The 12,741-nt window shown below is 31.1% G+C and overlaps 2 protein-coding genes across 5 annotated transcripts in view; one reads left to right on the forward strand and one right to left on the reverse strand.

Moving 5' to 3' along the window:
• Positions 1–12,741, forward strand: part of LOC117182026 (6-phosphofructo-2-kinase/fructose-2,6-bisphosphatase-like) — a 110,823-nt gene that overhangs the window by 20,681 nt on the left and 77,401 nt on the right. For 2 of the 4 annotated variants that reach the window (XR_004468244.1, XR_004468245.1), the window contains exons 3-6: positions 100–260; positions 521–904; positions 1,277–1,546; positions 3,531–4,030. Coding sequence is in view for 2 of the 4 variants with exons in the window: in XM_033375044.1 (XP_033230935.1) it covers positions 100–260; positions 521–904; positions 1,277–1,546; positions 3,531–3,959 (1,244 nt within the window). In the remaining 2 variants the exon portion in view is untranslated. Of the gene's footprint in view, positions 1–99; positions 261–520; positions 905–1,276; positions 1,547–3,530; positions 5,912–12,741 lie in introns of those variants that run through there. The other 2 variants (XM_033375044.1, XM_033375045.1) reach the window with 1 other exon arrangement.
• LOC117181208 overlaps positions 7,108–12,741 on the reverse strand; it is a 243,827-nt gene continuing 238,193 nt past the window's right edge. Inside the window, exons 10-12 of the mRNA XM_033373771.1 lie at positions 10,330–10,389; positions 10,101–10,206; positions 7,108–7,902 (exon numbers count right to left, since the gene is read on the reverse strand). Coding sequence (XP_033229662.1) covers positions 7,442–7,902; positions 10,101–10,206; positions 10,330–10,389 — 627 coding nt within the window. The 3' untranslated portion in view covers positions 7,108–7,441. The remainder of the gene's footprint in view (positions 7,903–10,100; positions 10,207–10,329; positions 10,390–12,741) is intronic.

Consider the following 12,741-nt stretch of genomic DNA (forward strand, 5'->3'; position numbering starts at 1 on the left):
TTCCTAAACCTGAATACCGTGAATTTTTCCTGAGGTGTGAATAACAATCCTGCTTTTTATCTCTCGTTTATTATTAAACACGTCCTTGATCCATTGCAGTGATGCGTGTCAGTGACTATCGAAGAAAGAGGCTCGAGCCTTATGCCTCTCACGAACTCTTTCGACCAGACCATGCAGCAAATGTAGCCTTAAGGGCCCTTGCACAACGTGATGCAGTGCACGATTGCGCCTCCTGGCTTGCATCTGGAAATTCAGTCGCTGTAAGTATAACATCGCAATTTTAAGCACAAAAAGAAATCCGGAATGGGCTCTCCGTGCGTTTATAAATAAAGCGACTAGTTTACAACCTTACCTTCTTCTCAATTTTCCTGTGCCTGAAAGCAGATAATCATACACACTCCACTTTCTCTTTTGGAAAGACCAATGGGTATCACTTCTTTGAATTTATAATATTTTTTTAAATGTAGTATTAATTTTTCATTTAAATAAGTAGAAATAAATAATAAATTCGACATTGCAGATTCTGGATGCAACTCTGATAACGCACGAGCAGCGTGCTGAGGTCTTTGATTATTTTTGTGCCCAACTTGGCTATCGCGTTCTCTTCGTCGAGTGCGTTTGTGAAGATTCAGGTGTTCTGGAGGACAACTACAGGGAGATTCTGCAGTACAACGCAGATTACACTGGGATGGAGAAGGCGATGGCGATGAATGATCTGCGGCTCAAAATATCTCACTATAAAATGGCCTACCAACCAATGGACGAAAAGAATTACTCTAGGATTCAAATTGATACTGCTACCTTGGACATTCACGCACACAAAGTCACTGGTCATGTTGAAACCGCCGTTCTTGGGTTTCTGGGTAGCATTCGCCTTAAGCCGCACACCTTGTTCTTCTCGAGAGTGAGTTATTATTTTTTTTAACAGTTTTATTTACTGTGAACCCTTATCGCCATAGTACTACTGTGCACCCATTATAGCCATAAAACATTACTGCGCATCAATTATTGTAAAAGAACACTACTGCGCATCCATCATTCTTATAGAACACTATTGCGCATCCATCATTCTTATAGAACACTATTGCGCATTCATTATTGGCAAAGAACACTACTGCGCATGTATAAGTTCTGAATATCACTATCGCATTTGTAAGGAATGCTCAAATCACTTTGCAGCCACAATCAATGAGCGATTTGACATATTGAGGCTCAATTAATTTTTTGTTTCTCATTATTTTCTCCTAATGAAAATGCCTTCATTTTTTTGTCACAGCATGGAGAGAGTGAGTATAACGTTCTGGGAAAAATAGGCGGTGATGCTGTTCTGAGCGCTCGTGGTGAACGCTACGCTCAGGCATTGGCATCAAAAATTAATGCGATGCACATACCAGATTTGCGTGTCCTTACAAGTCGTCTAAGAAGGACAATTGCAACAGCTAGGGGAGTAATGGCACCGCAGGAACATGTTGCTTCATTGAATGAACTGAATGCTGGGGTCTGTGAAGGCCTTTCATATGAGGAAATGCAGGAGCAATATCCACAGGTGAGGAAAGAAGAGCCTTTAATCCAATCTTATATGGTCCCAATTTATTTCGATTACTTTTAATGAACTTAAATAGATTATTTTATACCTTATGTACTATTATTGATTTGGGAAGTCAAGTATCTTTCCTTAAAACATGCTATCCCTACCGAAAGAAATCTCTGAATTTTCTTTAGCGAAATAGCTTGGCCCATTTGAGCCTATAAACAAAGTCGATTTGAAACAAAATAGTCTCGGAGATAGTTTGAGAGATTTGGGTACTTTTCAAGATCCTTTTAGTGGTCGTTTTAAGAGTGGTGCGACGGTAATCTAATGTTCCTTTTGTATTCGTCACGTACCGGGCGGGCAGATTTATTTACAGTAGTTGGTCGTGGCTAATCCGTTCTCCCTTTTTAAATTTCTCTTCAAATTATTAACACTTTTTTTCAATTGATGAATGTTCTCATTATACTTATTTATAATTATAAATTATATACTGATATACAATTTTCTAGTTGAATTCAAAAATGTTGTCTTTTTTGGCGTATCTCATTCAATTTATAAGAAACGTTCTATTAATTCCAATTTTAAGCATTAAAAAAAAGTTAGATATCTGAAGTCATCGAAACCCGTAGATTCCGAATTATCATGTTTTAAGCTGTTAACTATGAAATTAAAAAATCTACTTCTAAATTTTAATCCTAAAGCTTAAAAAAGGACCCTTGAGTGTCGGCTACTCTATTGAGATAGCCTCTCTGCTTGTTATTTATGATCGTATTCTTATTTCAATTTCGGAAAGAATACTTTTAAGCCTTCGGACCATTTAAACGAGCTTCCTGGACCTTTAAAAATATCTACCTGAGTGCCTGCGGATAATTTCTCTGAGCTTCTTTGGCCTAAAGAATTTTTAGTATATACTCAAAGATTCTTTTCGGTAGGGATGTATGATGTTTTTGATATTAATTGATATTGATGTTGATAACTCCAATTTTATCTTTTGTTACATATGGTTGGAAAATGCTTTTTTCGAATAATCTATGGGTTTTATTGCTCGAAACTTATTTTCTCTTGACGAAGCATTCCTAAAGAGTAATTAAAACTTGTTCATGATAGGTGCTACCGATTATGTCAAACATAATACTTTAAAAGCTAGATAAACAGGTTTTGTCGTTAATTCTCACGACTGTTGGACTGTTGATTGTTAATACAATTATTAAACTTTCTTGTGCAAAATTAACTTTGGTTATATTTCTAAGAACAACCATCTACAATATCAGATTTTTTTAAAGGAGTGATATAATTTATTTTCTTTTATACAATACAATTATATAAGATTATATATAATTAATTTTATAATAGATCAGGTTTGATATCATTCATATTGCGTTATAAACAGATTTTTCTAAACCATGTGTTCATGGCTAATCGTCTAGTTTTTAGGATCAATAGAGAAAATCTTGCAAACTTTGAGTGATGGATCTAGAAAAGGGAGAAAGGTTCTGCCTGGCCAACCTGGGTTATTCGTCGGAAAAGCTGGATGACTAGTAACTTTGAAAGATTGTTCTTCTGTTACACAAGAATTCTCCTAAACCTTATTCTGCACCATATAGATAAAAAATATATCTATAGTTGAAACAGAACCAACAGATTAAGTTGTTTATTTCGAAAAGACTTACATCTAAGTTTCTTTTCTAAATGCATCTCTTTAATTTATCAAAATTTTTTTATATTTAGTGCTATAATTTAGCAATAGTTACATAAAAATAAATGAACAACGCTTTGAAAATCTTTGGTTGAATGAATCTTGAAGTTGAAAGTACATTATTCATCTTTAAGAAATCTTGTAAACTTGATGCATCTACAAAACTTGTGCCCTCCAAAGAGATTGTTTTACGGTGTGCTGTGTATTATAGTCTCTTAGTGTCTGTTGTTAAAAGACAGAATATGTTTCTCCAGAATCAACCAAATTCGTCCAAAACTAATACACAAATCTTTCTTCGTTCAGGAATTCGCTTGGCGTGATCAGGATAAACTTCGATATCGATACCCTTGGGGTGAGAGTTACGTGGACACAATGCAGCGAGTTGAACCCGTGATTGCTGACCTTCAAGAGGCAAACAACGTCCTGGTTATTTCCCATCAGGCAATACTCCGCTGCATCATTGGTTATTTCATGGATAAGACACCAGACGAGTTACCCTACATGGAAGTTCCACTGCACACCATCATCAAAATGTCTAGTCAGGGCTTTAATTACAAACTCGAATTCATCAAACTTCCAATCGAGTGTGTCGACACTACTAGGGTGAGGCCTAAGAACTGCAGTGCCAACAGAACAGCAGACGATGCTTTGATAACTGTTCCAGCCCACTTTGATATCCCTGATCCCTGGAGGAATCCTGGAAGTGGTCCCACTCTTGTTCAACAGCATTGAACGCCCCAAAATCATGTTTTATTTTCAGAAGAAAATGCAGTATGAATTGTGAATCAAAATTATGCTATTTGGTAAGTGATGTAATGAAATTTATGTTTTTCGCAAAGTGGATGAATATGGAATCAAAATTTTGAATTTTGATTATAAGAACAAGTTAATTAGGCTATTTTAATTAGAGCTCTTCTAGAACCGAATTATTGCTCGATATTAAATTCGATGGCACAACTTCAAAATACCTAAGCAGTGAACCCTCTACAAATATTCAATGTAAACGTAGCAGTACCTAGTTTGTAGGTAATAGAAATGTAATCAAAAATCGTATTAATTTTCTAAACTAGACTACAGACTATAGAAGTGGGAAAAGTATTGATAAGGCTCGTCTTTATTTTTGACTCCTTTCATCTTGAGTTGACAACTGACCTTATCGATTATCTTCCTTAACTTTAAAGAGGATCGTCTACTGCTGAAAGATCTTTGAAAAATCCAGCTAATGTACATTTTTCATTTAAATGTGGAAATTATTTTGGTTTTAACTATTATAAATGGAGACGTTTATATTCTGTCAGAAGGGATGACCCGCAAGTGTATATATCGTTGAAATCTTTTTAAACTCGGAAAAGGATTACAACTTTAGGGCATTTTACAAGAAATCTGAACTATTTGTGTTGCACAAGTCGACGATCCTTCCACTTTTAGTTAATGACAGTCAATGTTCACCCAGTGAATGAAAAAATATATTTTCTACACATTCATGTGCTTTATAAAAACGTTGAATTCCTACGCTGAATAAAATTCTCCCCTTTTTGAGACTTTTATAAGAACTTGAAATTTATTATTGTTGAACGAGATACAAAATATTTTTTCTTTGGGAATCTCCGTATATTCTTACAATTAGAGGAATGTTGGTTGTAACCATAACATCGTTAAACATTCTAAGCTTTTATCTGTTAAAAAAATTTCGTTATAATATATATTCTTTATTAATTTTACTTTCGTAGATCTAAGATGCTAATGTCCCTGGTAAATTCAATAAAGTTTAACATAATTTTTTTCTACACTCTTCGGTGATCATTCTTTTTTGCAGTGCCGAGTGCTTTCCGTTGAGCTAATACAGAGATTTCAAGAATTTAAATTAGAAAATTTTTTAATTTATTTTCCATCTGGTCAAAAATGAGTTTAAGTATTTTCTATTAATATTTGAAGAGTTAACTTGATTGATAATATTGATTTCAATTTTCACCGATTGTGTAATGATATCTACACTGATTGATGGTAACTATCTCTGACGATAATGCAGTTTCCTTTATATTACTCGTATTATGAATGTAACACCTGTCTTGGAATAGCAGTTATTTCTGACAAAATATTATTTTTTTAGTCTCTCTAATAGCTTAATGGAAAGCACCCGACAAGAAATCGGAAGTTCTGTGGTTCGATTGCCAGTGGAGCGAAGAGAGTAGATCTATTTTCAGAAAAAAAAAATCAATTTTGAAACTTCATGACATTTAAAATAACATATTCAAGGGGGCAAATTGAAATCCAGTCCAATCCAATGAGTTTCGACTTTTTACCAGGGAGTACAGCGAAACCCGCATAAACGCGCATAATACAAGAAAATATAACGTTAGACTCTCGGCGTTTCTATACAAATGTGAGGTCAGGACGCCCTTGCAAATTCAGTAGATTATAATAAGATTAGTATTGAGATACTGATAGAGAGTGCTTGAGAGGGAGAGAGAGTGATAGACCCGGTATTTTTATATCATAAAAAAAATCAATTCACACAGGGGAAACGTTTTCTTTTATTGATAATTTCATTTATAGAATAATGTGTGAAACAAAAAATTTGCAGACTTTTTAGTCTTCCCTTCTGAAAACGTTTTCCCAAATAATTACAGAAATCGTGTTTATGCGAGCTCTAATATTCCTATCAAACAGTCGAACGTATAAAATTAGGGCTGTGCTCTTACATACTGTTAAAATTATACAAACAAGAAATCGTATTTCTTGAAACTTTTGAAGGAAAATCATACTTTTTATAGAGAGTAGTATTGCCAATGTTCATACTGTTCTTTGGCTTGCTGTCATCAATTTTTTTCTAGAATTTAAAAAAATTCTCTAGTGAGTTTTTAAATCTGGAATCTAGTTATAGAAATGAAAATCAATATTTTAAGGCATGAATTTTTAAATTGTGCACGCTGGCAGCTGGAATGGGAGTGAGCACTAAGTATAATATATACGTTTTGGAATTTATTAATTCATTAAATGGAATATGTAAGCTGATGTAATTAGGGATTAGGAGACGTTATGAATAACTCATGAAGACTACATAATGCTTTTTTCTATTGTAAAGTATGAATAAATGATTTTTATAAAATGGTTTGAATTTTTTTGGACCTTTCGAATATTTTCTGTTATTTTTGAGTAATTATATGATCGAAAATTGTTGAATAAATACTTTTATTATCTTTTCTTATTACTGGTACAAACTATTTTTCTATAATCTAATGACAATTGTTTTTGTCTGACTAGAAATGGGATTTTCTGGCGACTAGAAAAATAGGAATAGCATATATGTATCTTATTGGATTAGATATGCGTAAAAATGTTACTATTCATGTATATCAAGATTAAGTGTTATTATCTAATCGTTGACGTAGTAACATTACATTATTTGTGGTTTAACAGCTCCTGAGTATAGCCTGGGAAAGTCTAATATTAAATATGAGATTTTTATCCTAAAATGTTATTTTAAAATCATTTTTCAATTGATTTAATATTATTTCCGTGCCGCCTCAACATAAAATTTAACTTCCCCAGGCTTTTTGTCTCATTAATTAATACTTTTTATTAAATATCTTAACTAAAGTTTATTTGTAAATAAATATTTCAAGGGATAGAAATTAGCTTATAAAATAATTTCGAAGTCTTAAATTGACTGAATGACTAGTTAAAGCAATGACAGTTTAGAACTAATTTCTTTTCAGTAGTAAAGCATTTATATAGTTCATAAATAAGATTATGCGAAAATACTTATGATTTAGTAAATAATTTCAAAAATATTTTATATAAAATTACAAAATTAAAAATTGTCATCAATTGATCAAATTTTTCATTATTACAGTTTCGCTCATAATATCTTGTATGATATAATTAAAGGGTTACAAAATGTATGAAATTCCAAATTTTTCTTATTATTCAAAGAGTTCCAATTTTATAACAGATTTAAATGGATTTCCATAGATGATAGGGATTTCAATCGACATTAAGAAAATTTCCTTGAATTTCAAAAATTACCTTTGCGGTTATTAAACAAATTGAAAAGGTTTCATATGGAAACATGCGTTTTTAAAAATCATAAGCCCCTCGCCTACTTTACATTTTCTTTCTTGATTCATAATTGTATATCTAATATTATTCCTGCTTTTCATAGTGGTTATAACTCTAAACCACTAAAGCCAATAAACCCATAAACTATGATTTTACTGTCTCATCATTCTTAGCGTATAGTCTTTTTGTTTCACGGCAAGGTGAAGATCTAGGCTTTTCAACATTCTGTTTCTGATTTCGTAATCAGATGATAGAGTTTCTCGTCTTCGATTGATTGCAAAATGACTAGTAATTTCACTTTCTTTCAGTCCTGTTCTGTAACCGGCTGTTCTTACATCAGCTTTAGAATACATACCATGTCGAAATGGACTTGAATCGTTTATAGTTTTCGGTGTAAATTTTACGACGTTTTTCATAAAACTGACGGCCACTCTTCGACACGTGTCATATCCAGACAACTGGATACTTTTGCTACGAACCACATCTAATTCTGGATGTCTTGGTTTTATTGCATTGTCTATCATTGAATGTATACTTTTTGATGATCCTGGCAGGTCCTTGAAGACTTTTTTTATGACTTCCTTCATTAGGTCTTCTTCAGTTTCAGAATCACCTGCAGAGCATTTCATAATCAATAGTAGATAACAATTTATTTTAAAAAAAGGAACTTGCCGAAAGAAGACATTCTGTTCTCGACAAAAAACAGTTGAGCCTTCATAGAACAATGAGGAATATAAAAAAGTGGACAAATTGTTTTCTGAACAATGGAAAGGACCATTCACAAAATGCACCAAAAATTTTTTTTGTCAAAATCTTTCATTGTAATATTTAATTGTAATTTCGGAACTACAAAAGATGATTAAAAAGAATATTTTCAGAAAAATGGACATTTTCTACTTAAGCAATTGTCAGACTTTCAATTTTAACGTGTATTTTAATATGCCGAGTATTTAAATGCTGTCCTTTTCAAAAACTTGTTTATAGAGTTAACCAGGAATGGAGCTTTTGAAAACAGTACAAAGATTGAGGTTTAAAGAACAACAACAGGATCTTTGGCTTAATGTATCTTTTTATTAAACATTTGGAAGTAGATGAAAAAAAACATCAACAACAAAAAGTCAAATTGTATAACAAAATTGCATAAAAAAGCTTGAGAGGAAGTGTGTTTCAAAAACATCAGTTTTTAAAAACATATACTTCAAAAAATTAATGTGTGTTACATAATCGCATAAAAAAAGGTAAAATGAGAAAAATATGTTTTTAAATAAAACTGAAAAACATTGATTCATTGAGATGTGATTGCATTTTTTTAATTACAATTTTTCGCAATTTTTAAGTCTTATCCTTAAACAATTGAAAGCATGTATACAAATTTCTCCAAAATATTTGAAATGAACAAATATAAACAGTTTCTTAATAAGTAACTTTCAATTCATATGAACATATCGATTCCCTTGCCCTTTCTTGTCTGATACGCTTCTTCTACTAATTTTAAAGTGATTTTTTATTCTAAAAGTTTAATGAAAAAAGCTCCTGTGATTTTAGTGTTTTCGAAACGTCGATGCCCTTATTTTATCGTTCAAGAAATATTAAACAAATTCCTGAAATAAATCCAACGATTTTATCGGCTAAGATATGTTCCCCCATTTTGTTTTAAATTAATCTTCGACCAAACATACAATAAAAAAATCTGCTGCGATTTCGTTTGCTATTAAATGTCAATTCCCTTGCTTAAATCTTTAAATAATGTTAAACCAACCTCTAAAATAAATATAAACATTTTTCCTGACAGGGGATGCTTCCTGCACTTATTTTGAAGTGATTTTTTATTCCAAGAGATTAATGAAAAAAATCTCCTGTTGCTTTGGTTATTTCTAAATATTCGTTTCCTTGCTTAAATCCTCAATGGATTTCAAGACAATATCACAGGGGCCTATACATACAACATCGTGAATATGTCCCGAATAAAAATGCTTCGATTTGAGTTCGACTTGAATTGCCCCCAATCAAGACATGCTGAAGTCGAAAAGTTGGACTTGAGCATGTCTCAGTTTTGAGACGGAGCCAGACTTCAATTTACGCATTGGAGACAAGTGTTTATGCTTTGAAGATATGAATTTATCTCTTGAGTCGAATTTTTGTAACTCCAACTCGTGCGGTTTATAACTTTGGGCGTATACCTGCCCTAACAAAAAGGTTATTTATATCAGTCATAAAAGCTAATCTTTGTTAATGGTTAAACAGTCTTGTATATTTTCATACAATATATATATATATATATATATATATTAAATAAACTTGTTTACGGATTGTTAATTGTATTATACATGTTTGACGATGATACCAAAAATGTTGTTTGTTTGTACGCATTTCTAACGGCTCAAGAGATCCTTCTAAAAAGTTACAATTTTTATTTTGTTGAATAATATTTTTAAGGGTAATACTCGTTCAGACCCACCGATTCTGAATTTTTTTAATAAAAATAACTAATTTAATAATTACAGATTTTTCATTCATCAATTTTAATCTCATTTATGAGTCCAAAAAGGTTCAAAAATCTCAGCCAAGACAAGGCTCGCCTTGAGTCAAGTAAACGTCGTATTAGCCATGACGAGGCTCGACTTAAGACAAGTAAACGCTATGTCAAAGTTGGAAGTTTGGCCATTGTTCGAGTAAAAAGGCTCTATTTTTCTCGTAATTTTATTGTGAATTATTGATTTCAATAAAAAAAGTAAATTACTATTTTTTATAAAGAAAATACCATCATATTTTTATAATATTCTGTCAACTAAATTAAAATAATTGTCTTACCCAAGTCGCTGGTGCTGTCGGAAATATAAGTATCCTCCTTAATTTGCCTTTGTAATTCTAGAACCTTAGCGAGTGCCAGCTGCAGATATTCTCGGGTATTTGGGCCCTGAACATTAATCATAAGAACTGAATATTATAAAAGACGTTGGAATTTTTCTATCAAATAATAAATACTTTGAAGAATATTTGCAAATAAATATAATCATAATAAGATTTTGATTATACTCACATTTTGATTCTCATCTGCTTTCACCCTTTTCAAATCGTTTTCTTCTGCCAAACAGGGTGCCTAAATTAGAACAAATCCCTTTTTATATAAACGTTATTAATATGTATAACGTATTATTTGAATAAGGTAATAAGTACATACATTATATTCAATGAAAAATAAAGTTAAATGAATCTCCAAATTGAAATCGTATTCAAACATATAGAAAGTAAGGCAGTTTCATTTCTTACCGATGAGGATCTCTTCATTTTTAGAAATGAATTTTCTTAATTCATTGACCTGTAAACAAATTATTTGACGAATTTATTCATGAGTAAATGATTTTTCAGTAAGCATTATCAAATTTATTAAATTTTGACTAAAATTTTAAGTATTATAAGGATTTCACAGTAAACAAAAAAGCCATTATGAGAAAAAGAGTATAAAAAATGTTTGCAAATAGTGTGTAATAATATTATTGATTTAATATGCAATCAAATTTTTAAAAAAATGGCTTAAAATAAAAAGAGGGTAGCTATTTGAAAAGAAAAAATCTGCCCGCCTAGCACATTCTCATCGCGCGCTACGCGCGCGGCTCGCTTCGCTTGTAAGTTTGAGCGTGCCTAGGGCGCGCGAAGATTGAATCTCGGGCTTCGCCATCGGATATTTATTCTTTGTATTTGGAATGCTTGAAAAAAACGTTATCAAAAAGATCCCTTTTAGATGGCAGTATTTATATGCGTCTTCATATTCTGAATTGTCGACTTAATTAAGTATAGTCAAAGATTAAGTTTCTCAAAGCTCTGTCGGCTTTGAGATACACATTCTCATCGTGACACTCGCGCTGCGCGCTCCATTTTCGACAGACATTTGTAAACAGGTTTTGTTGAATTTTTTTCTTGCAACTTTTGTTGTTTTTCCACACATTTTTTTATTCTTTTTTTTCTCTGTTATTTTTCACGAATAAAACAAAAAGTAAGTTTCCTATCAAGAAGTGATTCTTGACGAAATTGTAGATCATTTTTGGGATAACAATTTTTGTTAATTCCTCCTTTTCCGTATCCTACATAGTTTTCCACAAAATGGAATTTTTTATTTTTCATTATTTTTTGTGCAATCAAAATTAAAATTTTCGATTTTTGAAGAAAATCCAAAAATTTTTTATAATAATCTTGTAGTACTTTTAAAAAGAAATGTTTTTCTTCTTTTGACTTTTTTCCATATTGTGCGTTATTTGGCTGAAAAGGTTGATTTTCAAGTGTTTTCTAAAATTTTGTAAATGCTATAACTCTGATAAATTTTGGTTTTATAGAAAAAAGTCATAAGGATAAATTGTTCGTCTGATTGAATACTCTGAATAGCTGTACAGACAATATTTAAATTTTGGAAAAAAGTGGTCTCAAAAATTTTCAAAATACTCTCACTTTTTGAATTTTCACCCCAAATGGTTGGCTTACGAACTTGACCTTTATGTTAGGACACTAAAGTAGTATAACAAAGGCCAATCCAATTTGTCAATTGTTTAGAAAGTCATCGTTCTAACAAACTAAAAATCTACAGATAATTCGAGTTCTGAATCGTAGTTTATTTATTTTAAGTTATTTATAATAATCTCATTATTATTATAAGTATCAATTTTTTCATTGATTCAATAACACAAATAAGATTATCAGAAAAATGATTAAAGAAAAAATAACTTTTTTCTACGAAAAACCGACGATTGTCACGCATTGTTTTAACATTGTTATTAACAATTACGCAAATTATTATTTAATGTCCCATATCCAATTTTGGAATCACTGTTAGTTTATTGTCGGATAATTTCAGTGAAAAACCGTCCTTTTTGCATGTAAAAAAATAAATCATAGTTTTGTTAAAAAAATTGTTTATAACAATCATATAAATTATTCTTTATATAATTTCGTTGGTTAGTCACCGCAATAAATGTCACTCTGATAATTATTGAAGAAAAAATCATTTTTTTCTACGAGGAAACGGCCGATTAGGAGACTTGTTTAACTAAATTGTTATAAACAATGTTTATTGTTTATGTTTGATAAAGCTTAAAGTATATAAATGGCTTTAAAGACAATTGTGAATCACTTTTGTTCAAAAAAATCAATTCAGCTATGAGAAAAACTCGTTTATAAATAATTTGTTTATAGAAATATTTATAAAAACAATAGTTGTTAACTCATGCTAATTTTTTTGTTACAAATTATGACTCTTATGAAAAATATTAGCAACTAGCGTGAAATAAACGATTTTTTCTATGATAAAAAGACACTAATAAGATTTTCTTAATACAAATTGTTTATAATAATTAAGTTCAATATTATTAAAATTAATTATGTTCTATGAATGCATGTGCAATAATTTCGGCTGATAATGAGTTTCTATCTGTATTTTTTCTTGAGATAAAAATTCACAAAG

Source organism: Belonocnema kinseyi, chromosome 10 (genome assembly GCF_010883055.1).
Source record: "Belonocnema kinseyi isolate 2016_QV_RU_SX_M_011 chromosome 10, B_treatae_v1, whole genome shotgun sequence".
Lineage (NCBI taxonomy): Eukaryota > Metazoa > Arthropoda > Insecta > Hymenoptera > Cynipidae > Belonocnema > Belonocnema kinseyi.